Source organism: Drosophila albomicans, chromosome 2L (assembly GCF_009650485.2).
Source record: "Drosophila albomicans strain 15112-1751.03 chromosome 2L, ASM965048v2, whole genome shotgun sequence".
NCBI classification, from domain to species: Eukaryota; Metazoa; Arthropoda; class Insecta; order Diptera; family Drosophilidae; genus Drosophila; species Drosophila albomicans.
This window is the reverse complement of record NC_047628.2, coordinates 19079221-19097663: the sequence shown is the minus strand read 5'-3', so window position 1 is coordinate 19097663 and position 18443 is coordinate 19079221. Positions and strand designations below refer to the sequence as shown.

The following is an 18443-nucleotide window of genomic DNA, read 5'->3' as shown; positions in this document are numbered from 1 at the left end:
GTTTGTCAATCGCTGTCGTATTTAGCACGCACCCTTATCAAATTGCCACTTAAAAAACTTGGTACTATAAAACACGAAACACATTTTATAACATTTTACAAAACCCACGAAAATGAACAAAATATTAAAAATACGTGTATGTAATGTGCTAAGAGATATGCTAACTTTTAGATAGTGAGTCAAAAGAGATACAATTTTCTTATTATTATGTTATATCTCTTAAAAATTATATCTATATAATAATCTAGTATTAAAAAATAAACTTATTATGAAGTAAATCCATAAATATTAAATAAATCCAAATACATCTCACTAATTGAATAAATATTGTTTGTTTTTAGTCTGTCATACCCTTGAAATTGCAATTCTCTGTAGTTTAACAAAAGAACCCATCAAATTAAATGCTTTTGGCCAAAACACAGCTGAAACAGCGCCCCCAACGCGCTTTACACCTGAACAATCTGAAACACAACCGCAAGCCCTTTCACTCCTCTTACCCCTCTCCCACACTACAGTTAAAAACCCCTTTGCCGCAAATTCTAATAAATTATGACTCTAGAGAGCTTAACCTTTTCTCTACCTTGACTGTCTCTCTATATTCCTGAGCTATCGGCTAGCCACAGTGGAGGCGAAGTAGAAGTGGAGGTAAGGTAAGGAGTAAAAGCAACCACAGTGGAACCGCAATAACAACACCCACAAAACAACATTGAAAATCCACTCGAAAAAGTAACTGGCCGCTAACGAAATTTAGTGTGAAAGAAAAACAAGTTTTTAGCCAAAAGGCATTAGCCCAGAAATGTATAAAACAAAGCAAAAAAAAAAAAAAACGCCACGAAAAAAAGCAAAAGGGAGGGAAGGAACTCTTGAAGTTTGCGTCGAAATGAAAAGGAAATTTTGTGTAGGGTTATTTACGACTTTCTGGTTCAGAGGTCATCGTCGCGCTTAAAAGTGTCATTTCCCATTTCCCATTTGCCAGAGCGAGTGCGAGCGGGACAGCGATAGTTGTTCACCCACAAGTGGAGAAAAGCGGAGAGTTCTGGTGCTATTGGCTTTTGGCTAAGCGTTTTACCATAAAAATTGCAACAGCAAAAATCCAAATTTTCCATCATAAGTGGGAGGGGGAGCGGCAAACTTTTTGTCGCAGTCAAGAGAAGGAAAACTGGGCCAAACTGAGTTACTGGCCAGGCTAAATGGAAATGTTGTAGCCAGGAAGTTGCAGCCAAAATAAAACTGCACATGACAAAAAAAAAAGAGGGACACAGAAAACAACAAAACTTCAGTTTAGTGCGAACGACACACGACAAAAGTTCCACAAAAGAAAGTGCAAAAAGAAAAACCGTTCGACTCTACATTAGTTTTTTAGGTCAGTGACACGCCCACACGGCCCCCTTTTGTCATTCTCTTTCTCTCTGTCTCGCACTGTTCTCATAATATTTCTTTTGCGTATTTGACAGGCATAAATAATAACTTTCAAATGCAATTTGTGTCGATTTGTGTTTGTGGCATGTCGCGCGCGTTTTTAAGCTCAAGTGATAAACAGACACCCACACGTATGTGTATTGTATGGGCACTTAGCCCAAGGCTCATACCATATGTCTCTCTCTCTCGCTCTGTCTCTCTCGTTTATTCGCCTTCTCTTTGACTCGCTGTCATAAATCATCAACACAACGCGCCACTTAAGTGCTTCCTAAAACTGTTTGCGCTTTTACTTTGTCACACACACGCACACACATACACACACACAACACACACACACTTACGAGCGCCACGCCCATTGATGACATGCTGACCATGCGCACGCCCACATTTCAAAGCCGCTGCCGTCGCCTGTCAACTGCAGCACAACCCAAAGCGATAAAGAGAGTGGGAGAGCTTAAGGGAGGCACAGTGCTTAAGAGAGACAGCGGCCAGTAGTTGATGTAGGAAAGGGAAATGGAGCTAAATCAGTGTAACGAAAAAAAAAAGGATAACAATGGGCAGTCGCTAAACAAAAATAAATATTTGTAGCTACAAAAAAAAATTATATGATTTTGACAATGGGCATTCATGATTGTCATATTGAAATAGCAATAGACTAAGTGGAAATGCCGTTATGAATAAAAAAATGAAGAGGAAATGGAGAGAGATATAGCAAAGCAGCTGCTTCTGCATTTGAGAAGCTTTCAAATTGCGTTCAAAGCATAACAGGCAAAAGCCAACAGAGCGAGACAACATACTAGCCAATATCTCATTGAAAATGAAGCTTTTGTGCTGCTGTTCTCTTAAATTCATTGTTTAATCTAATTTGAATACAGTAGCTCGAATGCAAAGGTAATAAAAGAGATTACAAGTGAAATAAAACAAAAAAATAACCAATAGTTTGTTAAAGGGAAAATATATCGGAAAATATATATTATTATAAATAAAAATCAATTAAATATTTTAAATTATTATAGAGTATAAAATATGCGAGTTTTACGGATAAAATGAATCGAAATGGAAACAAAGCAGGCACACACACATGTGCAGTCAAAAGCAGTGCAAAACGAGAGACAAGCAATATGTCATGTTTTGCATTGCTAAGAGAATGCAATAAGTCTTAAGAGTGACTTACCCTTGCTAATGCCGGTTGCCTTATCGCGCAGTACATTGATCGAATGCACCGGTCCGTACTCTTCGAACATTTCACGGAGTTGCGCCTCGTCCATGCTCTTGGGCACTTGGCCCACAAACATCTTGATGTTATCGGGATCGGGCTCCTTTTCGCCATAGGTGACAACTGTTGTGTCCGAGTCGAGGCGAAAGCATGAATCATCGTCCATACTGACAACATTACGATTGGCACTGCATGGATTGTTGTTGTTATTGTTACTGCTGTTGTTGTTGTTGTTACTCAGTAAACCGCTTGACATGTTGTTGTTGTTGTTATTGTTGCTGGCACTGCCAAAGGGAATGACACTCAACGAATTATTGCTGCCCACCAAGCTCGAGTTGTTGTTGTTGAGCAGTGATGAATTGTTGTTGTTGCTATGTATTGGACTATTTGGCAGGCTGTTGGTTGCGCTGCTACTCTTATCGCTCATACCAAATGCACTGCAAAGAAAAAGGAAGGCAGATGAGATCGCAGTTAAGAGAGTGTGTAAAGGTAAGTTTAAAAGTACGCAATTAGGAGACGATAGTTTTTAAGCTTATTATGTACAGTTTTAGAATCACTACAGCTCGATATGCTGTGTAGTTGAGTCACTACTACCAGCTCAGTTTTTGCAGTGTAGGTTTAGATGCACACAATACTCACTCCATATAAATGTCGCTGCTCTTTTCTGAGAAATCAAAAATCATGCGGCGATTGCCCATAAACGAAGCCCGGCTACTAAACATATTGATTTCTTTTTGTATAAATTGTTATTTCAACAACACTGGCGAATCGTTTTACAACAAATAGAATCGTGTACTATAGAAAACGGACGCACGCAGCACAATTAATTGTCAACTTGTTAAAAAAAAACAACTAGCAAATTCTCAATCTAAAATGATTCCATGTAACACTGCAACACGGTGACTACAAAATGCACTAATTAAAAATGTGGCCCACAAAATAGATATTTTCACGCACGCGCAGCGCCTTTTTTCAGTTTCTTCACCCGGCAAACGTCGAAGAACAAATGACCGAGAACTGCGCAGCAGTCAAATTCAAAGATCAATTTTGCAAATCAGGCAGTGACAGTTCAATGCAAAGGAGTAAGTGAGAGAACATAAGTACACATAAAGAGGCAAAAACAATTGCCTGTCGTTAAACGGTACATTTTAGAGAAAATCTGTTCTGGATGAGAACAAAATGAGAGGCAGCATTTGCTTCGCCGGCTGCGACTGCGCCTAGCGACAGGCAACAACAACTGTTTAGCAGAGAGAGAAGCTGCGTTGCTAACTTTAGTTGCGGTTACAGTGCCTGACGAGAGGCAACAGTTATTTCTGTTTTAAAGCTCGCCTTTGGCAAAGTCGAGAGTGAGAGAGCAGCGCTCTCTAAAGCTAAGCAAATAAAGTTTGGTAGCATATAAAGTACGTTTCAAAATATTGTAACAGCATATTGTATCCATTCATTACGGTTACCTCCGTTTTAATTAATTATCACTTTCATTACTAACTTTAATTTTACTTAAAAATATCATTTGTCAATTGATGTTCGTTCCGTTTTCCATTTTTTCTTTTTACCATTCTACTTTAAATATGCAAATGACTTCGAAGGTTTCAATTTTTCTACGTCAAGCTAATTCAAATTTGCCACTGCTACCTTAAACGACACCTCCTATTAGCCACATGCACAAACACGCCCAGTTATCCATTTCCTTGGCCGAGTATCGAGTCATGGCTCTAGCTCTTCGCTACTTTGCTTTAGTTGACCCAATTTCACAAGCGCTCCTCTTTTATGTTTGAACTAGCAAATGGCCATCAGGTTAATGCTATTTAAGGTTTTCTCAAGCTGAAAATCGTCAAGTAAACAAAGAAGAAGAAAGTTCACTCAACCCAGTAGAAATTTAAGCGTATTTAAAGCTTAATATTATAGGTGGAAGAGCTACTGTTATTAAAATAAACATAATCAAAGTCAATGAACTATAAACATAACATCATCTCATGTTGCACACATGTAATTAAACATCATAAATGCGGCAGCTTTCCCTTTCTTTCGTACGTGCTCTCATCCTTTTTTTGTTCTTTATGCGTTTCAAATCACTGCGACACACCTAATATTTTAATTACTTGACTATCGCGTTTGCCTTTGTGCGCGCCTCCTCTCCCTATTTTACTCGCACCAACTTCTAATTTGCTTGCAAGTTTCACTTTTATGTCGCAATTTCTTTGACTTTATCGCGTCTCTCTTTTGTTGTTATTGCAATTGTTACTTTTGTTTGGCATTTTATGCACACCGTCGAAACTTTGAAACTTTGCAACCCTCTCTTCCACCACTCTTCCTGCTCATTTAACCCGCTCTTTTAGTATTCTGACTTTGTCTGCGTAATTGTGTTATGCAGTTTGGCAGTTATTTTGAATGGGAGCTCAATGACTTTCAAACTGTGGCGCACATTAAGAGAGCGCTCGGCCATTTTGACACAATTATTGCATTTCCTTATGCCCCCAATAGAAAACATTGCAACAACATGCTTTTTGCCATTTGATCCACAAAAAAAAAACACATGCAGTCGCAACAATTTTATTAAAAACTTTGCAACTTTACGCGCACAACATGGACAACAAAATCTAAGAGAGAAACGAAGAAGGCAAGAGAAAGCTTGTTGTGCATTTCCATCAAAGTTCAAAGTGCAATTCATCTTCATCATGCGAAAAAGAAGAAGCAGCAACAAAGTATGCGAAAATACATTTTTAAAAAAAGTTTCCTTCGACTATCGACTTAACAAGAATATCGCATTTGTTTCAATAGCGCAGTTACAGTTACAAGCTTAATACCCTGTAATTGCAAGTCGGTAAAAGCGGGTGTATTAGTTTTTCATTTAATTTTCGTAAACAAAAATACTTTTAAAAAAAATCCTCACTTTTTACAGTATACTTATGTTTATATATATGTACATATATATATTTTTTTACACTTTTCTCGTTTTTCTTTTTGTTCTACGCACACACACATTTATCTTCATTTGTCGACATCGCCCCCCAAAAAGCTGTCAACAATTTGCCGCCCAAATTACCCGGGGACCAACTTAAAGATGGCGCACAATTTGGATTTGGGTCTTTCTCTAATTTGCTTGATTACTCTAGAGAAAAGCATTGTGGGGCATTTGGAGGAGAGAAATTTGAAATCTATTAAAAAAGTTTGCTGAGTTGAAGAAGGAATTGCGAATTGTGCTCCAAAAGCGGACAGCGGAGAAATCGCCTGTCACTTTGACAGAGCACAAAAAAGTCAAACTCAAGTCAAAAGTTACAAAAAAAGGTAGAAAGGGTAATATGACAGCAACCAATGCTGCTACTATATACACTTATATATGTTTGTATGTATGTCTATCCTTCTTTCGAATATTTGAAATGCTGAACATGAAACAAAAAGCAAAATTAAAAATACGGTCAAGATGTATATGGATATGTGGTAGACAAAGGGATCAGATTAGAAGATAATCAGTATAGAGAACAACCATTAAAAAATCCAATTGAAAAATATAACAAAATATTACATTATAAAAATTGGCATTGTTAGCAAATGCAATAAAAGTATTGGTACTATAAGTAGTAGTTTTAACAAAAAACAAGAGTTTGCTATGTACATTATTTTTGCCCTTCGTCTGTAACTTCGTAGCAAAGTCAAACACAATTTTTACTCAAACTACTAGAGTAAATTTTCCTGTACAGTTTTTTTGTTGCCTAACTTCTGCTTGCGTTTGTTTTGTTTTGCTTTTGCAATGTTTTTGCTGTTGTATTTGCTTTGCTAACTGCGGGCAAACGGTAACTAAAACAGAAGGTAAATTTGAAGCGTCTGCTCCACAAATCAAGTGCAAAAACTCAACGACAATAACAACAACTAAAAGAAGTGCAGTCAAGTGGCGGTTGCATTGTAGTTGTTGTTGCCTAACAGAACTTCATTCTTGTTGTTTTGCTTTGCTTTGTTTTCTCTTTACTTTATTATGGTTACGCATGCTTCATAATGTCAATTTGTAAGTCAACTTGTGGCCGCACAGCAAAGCTAAGAGTGTTGAGCAGACCGAAGAGAACAGAGAGCAAAGCGAGGAACAAGTTGAGGTAGCTCCAAATCAATATGTGCTCAAGCAAAATTGCTTGCAAGTGTTCTGAGCTGTGCTTTATGAGATTATTATAAGGGACACAAGATAAGCGACGAATTGAGAGAATATTACTTAAATATGATGGTGCTACTTTTTTTCTTGTTATCTTTGATATTGAGCACCATACAATATTTAGTTTAAATCTAAATATAATAAATCTTGGAAAAATATTTGATAAAAATAAAAAGTTATGTAATACTCTTAAAATAATAAGCAAGCTCTAATTCTAATTCATTTAAATAAAAATTCCACTTAGACATAATACGCCCAATTAATTGTGAAATTTTTCTATTGTCACTAATGACCCCTTGGCTGATAACCCCACTTCCCCCCTTTCGACTGCTGTACTGACCCTTTAACTCTCTCCTTCAGCGAGAGTAAAGTAAGCCGCTTAAACTTTTTGCCCTAACCAACTTAGACAGCGACGACTTTGATCTGAAGGACCTTTTAATGCCGACGTCGTCGTCGTCGTCGAGTTGAGCGCCTGCCTATAAATTACTCAGCAGAAACACATTTCGCCACGCTTATCAAAGATAATTTTAAGCCGCATTTAAAATGATTTCTTTGCCTTTTTTTGTGGGGCAGAGGAAAAGCAACAACTTTTTCTGTTGATCCACGCGACTTTTTTTTTTTATATTATTTCAACGAAAAAGCGCTGACTGTGCGTTGTCTGGCAACGCTGGCAGCCAAGGATAACCACGCAAAAAGTGCAAGTTGGCAGCACCAAAGGTTGGGAGTGGGAGCGAGAGGGGGAAAAGGGCGCCAGCCAATGTTGACAGTCAGTGAACCCCGAAAAGCAGTCGACGACGACGCTGACGCCGACGCCGACGTTGCGTTGCGCTTTTTGTCGTCAATGATAAGCTGCGTCTGGCGCTGCTCATCATCATTGCAGCTCCTTCCCCATGCGTTCCCCCACTTCCCCGCTTTGAAACCATAGTCACAATTCCAAGGGAAGCTGCAAAGGGTGGAGCGACGGACTTTTGTGCAAATATTTGACATGGACAGAGAGAGAACTCAGTTGAAGCCATGAACCGTGAGTTAAGAGAGGGGGAAAGAGAGTTTTAAGAGGCAGCTCATTTTTTGGCCAGACCAAAGTCAAAGTGACAGCGGAGCATACGAAAGTGGTGAGGGGGACGGTTGGGGGTTGTAAGTTGAGACTCGTGTGTAATTAAGCAAAAATGTAAAATCGTTTGTAGTCTCCATTTAGTTGTTGCTCTTTTTGTTGCTGCGTTAATAATTGCTTGTAAATAGATCAAAGTTGGCAGTCTGGATTACTGTTGACTAATTAGAGGTTGGCAGTTTGAATGTCCTTCAAGGATCAACCACACAATGTCGATGCATGCGCCAAATTCCGGTTTCTAGTTTCCGGTCAGTCTGCTTGGCTTCTTCACCCTCAATTAATTCGGGCAGCAGATAATGAATTTTGATGTGCTGAGAAACAATTCATCAAATGAAATCTCTTTAACATATTTCATCATATAAAACAAAACTTGAGTTAAAGGTCAACAAATTTAATAAACATTAACGTCATTTAAAAAGCATTTAAGAATCTCCAACTTGAACGAACTTGCACATTTTGTTTAAACAAATTTGTTACTCATTGTAAATCTGACTACAACTGATTAAAAACTTAATTTAACTAATTTATTTTCAGTTTCAGTTGCTTTGACAAACTTTGACTGTTGACAATCTAGTATATTTTTTTTACATATATTTTGAATATACTCGTATTAAAATGTCTCGGTATACCAAATAGAACTTATGGTATGTTTTGCTTTTAGAGAAAATGGGTATCTCACAGCACATTTTCGGAGAGATAAGGCAGAAATACATATATTATTGAACTTTGATGTGATTGTGCATTTTTATTTATATTTATTTCCCAGCAAAGATTTTATTTTCATGTATAAAAGTGCGATGCCATTTGAATTCCACATTTAATTTCGTTTTCTACTGGATCGAGTGCAGTTGCAAATATCATAATGAAGCGCATAGAAATAAAAATTGTTTTGATACTCATGGTATACGAATTCTCTGCTATCACAGCTATTGGATCTGAGGTGAGAGTAAGCATTAAAAGCGTAAACTGAATGCTAAAAGTGAATTTTATTTAATTTTATTAGACTTGCCAATTGAACCGAGATATGGAAAACCAGTGCCGTACTTATTCTTACACCGTAGTCAAACCTATGCTAGATTATGTCCGTCAGGTTGAAGAGGAATTACAACAAAGCAAAGAAAAGGATAGAATCATTGCAGACTTAAGAAAAAGGTTAATTGAACAGAAAAACAACGATGATTTGGTAAAGGAATTACGATCTCAACTAGAGTTTCAAAAGATAATTCATACCAATTGGAAATTGATTGATAATTATGGAAAATGCAAGAATGAATTAGCTGAGAAATCAATCAAGTTAGTATTAAAAGAGTTTCAAGTTGAAAAACTTAATTCTACACTTTCTGAAAAGGAACAAGAAATTGCAGACATTTATATTCGCAACAAGAAACAGTTAGACCATCAGTTAGAGGGTTATAACAAAAAAATATTCGAAAAAGACAACAAACTGAAATTGTGTCAAGCTAAGGAATCCAAATCAAGACACTCTGAGGATTGTGTTAAATGTAAAGAGGAAATAGGAATTTGTGAGAATCGAGTAAAGACAGAGATCGAAACTTGTTGGCAGCATCATAGAACAATTGTGACGCAATTGGAGGCGACACAAACGAAATTACAGATAAAAGAAAAAGAACATGAATTATGTCAAACACAACTTAGTTGGATGTTGTAAAATTCTGTCAAATTTTCTAACTGGTTGTATTCCACTACAAAATGTCGAAAATGCAGTTGATCATCAAATTAAAGTTTCGGGTTTTGCTTCCTTCAATGCTTTATGCGATAGCGAGTTAGCAAAACCTGGATGGATAGTTATAGAACAGCGTATTGGTGAAAATATGATTAATGGAAATTTGTCCTCGTATCGCGATGGATTCAGTTTCGTAAAAAGTAATTTTTTCCTTGGGTTAGAAAAGCTCTATCACCTGACGAGATCGCAACGGTATGAGCTCTATGTTCATTTGGTTTTATCAGACGATCGTATTGAATATGCTCGGTACGACAACTTTAAAGTAGATAAAAATAAATATAGAAATAATCGCTATGAAGTAACATTGGGTTATTGCAACGGAACTAAAGATTTGCTAGACATACCCATTATTTATTATAGTGAAGAACCATATATGATTAAAAATATCAAGCTTATCTTCGATCATGGAGTCGGCTGGTGGTCCTACAAAACTTACCCAAGGTAAATATTGCCGTTAATTGTTATTCATCTTTTGTATACATCATTTTTATTCTTTGTTTCATTTGTACAGGAATACAAATCTAAGAGTCCGATATCAAATACCGACTTGCTACCCCACTATTAAACTCGCTAATATGCTCATACGTCCCTTGGATTAAAGGAGGAAGTAAATATACAAGTACATAAGTTAAAAATGGAAAATATATTTTATATTATTCAAGTCAAGTACAACAAGTACGAAATCTACCCGGTAGACATTTTAAATAAAAGCAAAACATCAAGGCTTTATTCTTAAAATATACCGAAATAATATACCACAAAATACTAAAAATATGACAGGTGGTATATTAATATAGTACTAATATCAAACTATACCATTGAGTGCAAAATTTACCAGATTGTCAACCAAAGAAACTAATACCTCTAGTAAGTGGGCGAATTTTCCTATAAAAATATTTCTTCAATAATTTCGACAATTTTTGTCTGATCACAACCAAATTTCGGGAATCAGAAATACTGCAGTTATTATTGAATATACCAAATTAAGCTTGTTATTCATGGGCGGATGTGGGATTGGCAAAAATTTGAAACAAATCTAATCTGCGTGCAAATATAAAAAGTGCTATCGAGAAAACTTATATCTTTTTAAGATCTTGTTCTTTGTTCAGACGGGCGGACGGACAGACGAACATGGCTATATTGTCTCGACTACATTTTCTGCCGGCACAAAGTTATAACACGCCTTTACCCTATGGGCATTATAATCTACAATAATGAATTGTTTTGCTTTGCTTTGCCAATGATGTCACCTAAAAAATTGTCGCAGAGTAAATTAGTAACATTAAAGTGTGATAAGCAATTTGAGTCTCGATTCGAGAACATATGAGAAGTAATATATCATGACGGAAGTGGTTCTCATAATCTGTCCCTAAGCTGCAGAGATAGTGACAAGATGCACAGTTTCTAGAGCACCCATAAAAATAAGTATTTTCCAAAGTAAACGGTGAACACGTGTCGACCTTTTCTGTGATTCCGATTTTATGAGTTCTACGCATATTTTTTTTTAGTAAAATACAGTGAATATTTTCATTTGATGAACCACTCCATTACTTCAATAATTTTGTCACTACATGGCAATACCTTAAATATACAGTATAATTCACAGTCCCAGTTCAGTTTATAGAGACTTTCGCCGAATATGTATTCGCTGTACTTTCATTAATTCAAGATTAGAATTAACATATACTTCCGCCGAGTATGCGAAGATTAAACATAGACATGTCGCACATTTATATACTTATTCAAATGTACGTAAGTATATCCATATATAGATTTCATTTTTTCGTATAAAAGAGATAACCAATTCAGATTAGTCATTTAGTTTCGATTTCGTCTGGATCGAGAGCGCTGTGCCAAAATCAAAATGAAAGTAATAAATATTGTTTTCGTACTGATAGTATATAAATTCAAAGCTATCGCAGCTATTGGGGACGAGGTGAGTGTAAACATTTAAAGCGTAAACTGAGTGCTAAAACTAAATATTCATTAATTTCGCTAGACTTGCCAATTGAACCGAGATATGGAAAACCAGTGTCGTACTTATTCTTACACTGTAGTCAAACCTATGCTTGATTATGTCCGTCAGGTTGAAGAGGAATTACAACAAAGCAAAGAAAAAGATAGAATCATAGCAGACATAAGAAAAAGGAATGATGATTTGGTAAATGACTTACGATCTCAAATACAGGTTCAAAAGGTATTTGATTATGGAAAATGTAAGGATGAATTAGCTGAGATATCAATGAAACTAGTATCAAAAGTTGATGAACTTAATTCTAAACTTTCTGAAAAAGAAAAAAATATTGCTTTCCATAAGAAAAGGTTTGACAATTTATATAAAAGTTTTGAAGATTATAAAAAGAAACAGCATAAATGTCAGTCTAAAAACTTGAAAAATTGTGAGGACCAATTAAAGAAACTAAATTCTAGTCTAATTGAAATAGTTGAAAATACTTCTGATTTGCAGTCTCAAATTGATTTACATAAACAAACTATTGAAAAATTAAGTACAAAATCTGAAGATTGTGATAAATATAGAGAAGAATCTGGACATAAATCTAAGAATTTGGAAATTTGTGAGGTTCAATTAAAAGAAATTAGTTCTAGATATAATCCTGAGATCGAAAATAGCAAGGAGAATGAAGCAAACTTTCAAGGAAATGAAAGGCAACTCACATTATGTGAAAGACAAGTTAGGAAATTAAATTCAATAATAGCCAAAAATGAAACTCCAAGTGATTGTGTTCCATTTGGAAGAAATTCTGGTGTTTACCCGATTAAAGTTTATAAGGATAATATATTTGATGTTAAATGCGATAGTGAGCCATTAGGACCTGGATGGTTAGTTATACAACAGCGACTTGATGGAAGTGAGGATTTTAATAGGAATTGGATCTCATATCGCGAAGGATTCGGATCCTATGAAGGAGACTTTTTCCTTGGATTGGAGAAAATCCATGCTCTAACAAAGTATCGACCCCAAGAGCTCAATGTGCAATTTGTATTGAAAAATAGAACAATTGGTTACGCTCAGTACAGCAGCTTTAAGATAGCTGATGAAGCAAATAATTACACTCTAAGTTTGGGAAAATTCAATGGAGATATGGATATACTGGGAATGTGTAATAACCAAACATATGATCGTGATACCGATCAAAATTGCGCACGTGAAAAAGGAAGTGGTTGGTGGTTTCCTTTTTATGATTCAAGGTAAATCAATGTTATGAATTATTTTACATATTTGATTATTTATGAATGTTTTTTATATAGTAATTCAAATGGGTTATATTTGCGCTCTGATAAGGACGAAATCGTCCATCTACAAAATACAACGATGCTCATACGTCCCACATATACGTTTTTCAAAACACGCAAGGAACTGTAATTGAAAATTTATGTGTTATTATATTATATGAGTAGAGAAAAATGTCATAATCGCAAAGAAAAAAACCCTTTTATATAAACCAGAAAATATTTATAAGTTATTTAAGTCAAGTAAGACAGCAGATTCGTAACCACAAAAGGTTCATTGACATTGCGGCGATAAGCAACTAAAGACTTCATTCAGAAACTAATCAAAAGTAATATATGTTACCATGTAGACGAAAAGCGGTCTCATCAAACGTCGCTTGGCTGTAGAGATAATGGAAATCATAGATGACAAGATGCCCTGTTCCTCAGATCTTATAATCTGGCTACAACTCAATTGATAAGCTTCTTAACTGTTTGTTTATTTTGACAAACTTCAACTCAGAAAAATATACTTAAATTCAGCAATTATTCATTTTCCATTCGCTATAAAAGCCATTAAAATATGGTATAATAAACCAGATTATTAAAATTTCTTTTTATTATTTTAATGAAAAAAAAAAAAATCTTTCAAGAGGTTATTTTCTATTGAATATATTTAATAGATGCACTGTTTACATTAAATATTGACCACTATAGAGTCTGTCGTTTATTTACCGATTCTTTCTCTATCGAAATGAAAATGTAACAAAAGAAATTAATGTAAGAAGATATTCAACAAAGTTAATCACACAGAGAAGCAAATTAAATAAGAAAATCTTCCGGACACAAAATATATCAAATATGAAAAAAATGGTATGAAAGATAAGAAACAGGAACAAAGAGAAACCCTCGATAATACACACACACTGATGCAGGGGATAATAAAAGGAATAGCAGGGAAAGAAAAGGGGGGTCAAAAAAAAACGAAAATGTATTATAATAAAATAAAATCGTGAAGCGTAATGTAAACTCAACCAAATACGCAAAGTCCAACACAGGACAACGAGAGAGCATAAAGCGACCGGACGAGACCACAATGAAATGAATGAATGAAATATATATGTACGTATATTTATCCTTTTTGCAAAAGGACATGGGAGTCGTCCACCTTAAACTCCCATTCATATCAAATTTAAAGCGAATGCGTTGCCCATTAAAATGTGCACATACGAATGAGAGGGGGAGGAGGAAGAGAGATAAAAGAAGCAACGTCGCTGCTGTGTGGCCGATAGAGTTGGGCACCCTGAAAAAGTAACGGCATTTCGCACATACATACATACTTACATACACGACACACGACACGACAAAGACAACAACAACGACAGCGACGATGACGCCGACGATTGTGGCGCAAAAATGCCAAAAACGCCGCCGGCTTCTGAACCAGAACGACGCAAAAACAAAACATCAACAACATTTGCGATAACGGCTGAACAAATTCGCCAAATACCCTTTAGGTCATTTTATACGACTGTAGAACTATCGGAATATGAAGATCGATGAATGTAGAATGAAAATATTATTATAGAATAATAAAAAATACATAAAAAAACAAACAATTACTAAAAATCTTGATTATAAAAACAAAAATATTCTATTAATTTCAACTATAGAACTATCGGAATATGAAGATCGAAGAATGTAGAATGAAAATATTATTATAGGAAATAATAAGAAGAATAAGAAATACATAAAATACATGAAATACTAAAAATCTTAATAATAAAAACAAAAATATTCTAATAATTTCAACTAAAGAACTATCGGAATATAAAGATCGAAGAATGTGGAATGGTTTAAATTTTTTATTATGGAATAATAAGAAAAATAAATAAACAAATTTAACAACAATCTTGCAAAATTACAAAAACTAAAAACAATTCTAATAATTTGAACTATAGAATTATCGGAATATAGATCTATGAACGTTGATTGCAAATTTCATTATGGAATAATAAGAGAAATATAAATGTAATTATGAATTATATTATATTAGAACTTCAGAACTATACGAAAATTAAGATTAAAAAAAAATGGATAGAAAATTTCATTAGAAACTATTAAAAACAAGAGATTATCAAAAATTCAAAAAAAAAAAAAAAAAAAACGTTAACTATAGCCCTTACGCAATATGAATAATAAGAAATATATAAAAAATTTAGGCAAAACAGTAAAAGAAATTTTAATAACATTTAAATATTTCAAAAATTAAAATTAGGTCAAATTTTTCAAAATAAAAATATTGTAATTATTAAATAGTTTCAAAAGATTTAGAAGAAGAATTTTAAAACACAAATGTAGTAGCAGTAAATTTACAAATTGATCAAATATTAATGAAATATATTAAACTAAATGTTATTCGGAATAATCCGCTCTCGGTTAGAGTATTAAGTTGAAAATAAAAGGGAAAGGCAACGCGCGCCCAAATACAAAAATTTGCTTAAACTTCTTTTGCAGGCTAAAGAATTTATTGATTCATTTTGAAAAAAAAGCGAAAGAAAGAAATAAGAAAAAGCCGTCGACAATGATGACGACGACGACGACAATGTTGGACCGTGTGGACCATGGAAAAAGGAAAATGATTTGCATGGCTCCGGGGTAAGCCCGAGTGTGTTTGTGTGTGTGTGTGTGTGCGTGTGTGAGCTGGTAAAATTGAATCAAATGGTTTTCATATATGTATATGTATGTATGGGTATAGTATATATTCTTTTTTAATGTGCGCTTTTCGGCGAACACTTTCGAAGCATAAGTCTTGCAGCCCCCCACAAAAAAAAAAAAAAAAAAAACCAAAAAAGAAAAATTATAAATGAAAATTCCAGAGCGTCGGGCATCCATGTAGAACACCCGTAGGGGGAGAAGGGGCGGGCGGGGAACAGAATTGTCGCCACTTTTGCACAAAAATTGTTGTTTGCCGGCGAAATTGAAACAATTCGCACTCCTCAGCCCCTACTCCTCCTTCCCCTTTCACCTTCTGTACACCCCGCAGGCCTGAGCCTCAGAGTTCGCGCACTATCAGCGGAATCTCTTTCCCATTCAATGCAACTGGCGCATAAATTTTACTTGCCTACAGCTGTGGCAGGGGCAAGTATGCATCTCTGCTATTCTGTGGCACTTGCGCCATATGCATTTCAATATTCGAGCACTTAAATGTTAATGAATTGTCATACCAATTGCAAATTGCAGTTGCTCCTTTTGTATGGCTAGAAAATTGAACGATTTCGATTTCTTTACTTAAATCGACCTTGCCACACAATATAGAAATGACAGTTCAACTAAATTTTATTGCTTTTCTTAACTAAATCAAATCTATTTGAAATACAAATTCATATTTTCAAATTGTTTCTAAGGAGAAAAATGTTAAAATGTGATTAAAGAACTTTGCGATAGACTTTTATAGAGTTCAAAAGTGTTTCATTTGTTCATAAATTGATATACCAAATCATTTTAACATTTAACACTTATACAGATAATTTAATGTTAATCCATAAAGAAGGCTGAAGGCTTTCATAAAGTTGTTTTATTTCAAAATTCTTTTTGGAATATAATGATAATACATTTTTGAAGAGCTCGAAAATATGAAATTTAATTAAAAATGTCTATAACAAGAAATTATAAATTTAAAATGTAATGATTTATTTATTAGCAGTTTATATTTTTACTGCAGAAGTTTGTTCCAATTAAATTGGAAAACAAAAAAAAAAATAAAAATAAATTCTAGTTTGCATTTAAGACTTTTTTAATGTATAGAAAACTTTAATTTAGAATAATTTGTTGTATTAATTTTCAATGCAGCTATTTTCTTCATGTTCTAAATAACATTTGCACAGTCCCAATAAATATATTAAATACAAAAATAATTACGTGAAAATGTAGCAATTATTATAATAAAATTTTACTCATTCACAAGCTAATTTAATTTTAAATGCCTCTCTAAGCGCCTCGACTAAGTCGGATAATACCTAAGCCACTTTTCAGAGTAAAAGATACTCAAGTTTATACGGTACTTCAACAGTTAATTTTCAGCCTTAACGATGCCCTGGTGCCAGATAAATATTAGAATATTGCGTCACAATTTAATCTAAAATTGTCTTCGCACAACATAAGAGAAGAGAACTTCCTTCTTCACATATGGATGATATGTTGTCTAGACACAATTACTGAAGCCACACAACACATTTTGTGTAGGCATTCTAAATACAATTTCTAAACGCATTAGGAGAGAAAGCACAACCACAAGAAAGCAGACAGAGATGTTGTGTTTGGTCGCATTGGGACCATTACCGAAAATTGTGACAACACGACGGGAAAAAAGCATTGTAAATTCAGTTTATATTCAACGTTCAGGAGCATGTGGGAGACATTTGTATAATTTGTTGTGTCGACTACATTTTTATGATTTTGTCAACTCAGCGCGAAAGCGAAAGTGAAAGTGAAAGGATAAAAGAGTAACGGGACAACCCACAAACGAGCAAAGATAATCATTATAATGGGCATTTCCCAACGACGCCCCGGGGACATGAAAAGAAAAGCCCAGGCAGCAAAGTGCCAACAAAGACAGTTAAGCAGACCGTTCTCAGTATCTAATTGCCCAAAAACAAAACAAAAAAGGGGGACGAACTGTGTCAGGTGCAACGCCTGCGGCAGGTTAATGATAAGTCGCGGCCAACCCATCAATTTATTGAAAAACAATCCAAAGTAGTTTGCCCCGAGCTGCAACATTTCATCGGAATTTGGTTTATTGAAAAATCTACAAAGCAAACACACAGCAGACAGTCAAAGAAATAAACAAATTATGTGTTATCTCAAATCGTTTGTACGGATTTATCCTGCAAAGAATTCCTGTGTGGCAGCAAATATTATTTTTATATCAAAAGAGGAAATATATTGCGGCTATCAAATCGAAATTTGGCAAAGTGAGCTGAAGAAGACGTTATTTTTATATTAAATTGTGAAAATATTTGGTATGCGACTTGAGTTGGGTAATAAAAATAACAAGATGAATAAATTTTGCATATTTCTTAACAAATTTCACAAATATTGAAAAAATGAAATATATAAAATTGTTATTGATTAGAATATGAAGAAACTAAACAATATGTTGCCACGTAAAACGATTTATGATTTTAGTTTGAAATTTAATAGTATTTAAATTACTTTTAAGTGAATTTACTTTAGCATAAGTTCTTGCGATCCATATCTCAAAAGCAGTATCTATTATACAATTGAAAAATTACCTATAGTTAGTTAAAAGGAACTGCTTTATAAAGTGAAAAACTAAGTACACTATAAACTTCAGTTTCAGCAATCTCTATAAAAAGAATTTTTGTGTCACAAAACTTTAAATGTTTCGCAATTCGAGAGTTGCGCACAAATGTAGGCTACGAAAATAACAAAAATAAAAACAAAAAGACAATCAAATTGTTGTCACAACAAGAGTGAACCATCTACACACACACACACACACACACAATTTGTTTTAGCCACGTTACAGACTTTGCCTTAACGCCTGGCTGCAGCCACAAGCGAG

At 34.6% G+C, this 18443-nt stretch overlaps 1 protein-coding gene and 1 long non-coding RNA gene across 4 annotated transcripts in view; one reads left to right on the top strand and one right to left on the bottom strand.

Moving 5' to 3' along the window:
• LOC117565982 (CUGBP Elav-like family member 2) overlaps positions 1–18443 on the bottom strand; it is a 141299-nt gene that overhangs the window by 47190 nt on the left and 75666 nt on the right. For 2 of the 3 annotated variants that reach the window (XR_007954648.1, XM_034245387.2), the window contains exon 3: positions 2594–3072. Coding sequence is in view for 1 of the 3 variants with exons in the window: in XM_034245387.2 (XP_034101278.1) it covers positions 2594–3072 (479 nt within the window). In the remaining 2 variants the exon portion in view is untranslated. Of the gene's footprint in view, positions 1–2593; positions 3073–3274; positions 3629–18443 lie in introns of those variants that run through there. The other variant, XR_007954649.1, reaches the window with a different exon arrangement.
• Positions 8720–10662, top strand: LOC127565284 (uncharacterized). Its single transcript, XR_007954654.1, has 3 exons — positions 8720–8821; positions 8885–10066; positions 10137–10662. It is a non-coding gene; the product is annotated as an uncharacterized LOC127565284 (long non-coding RNA).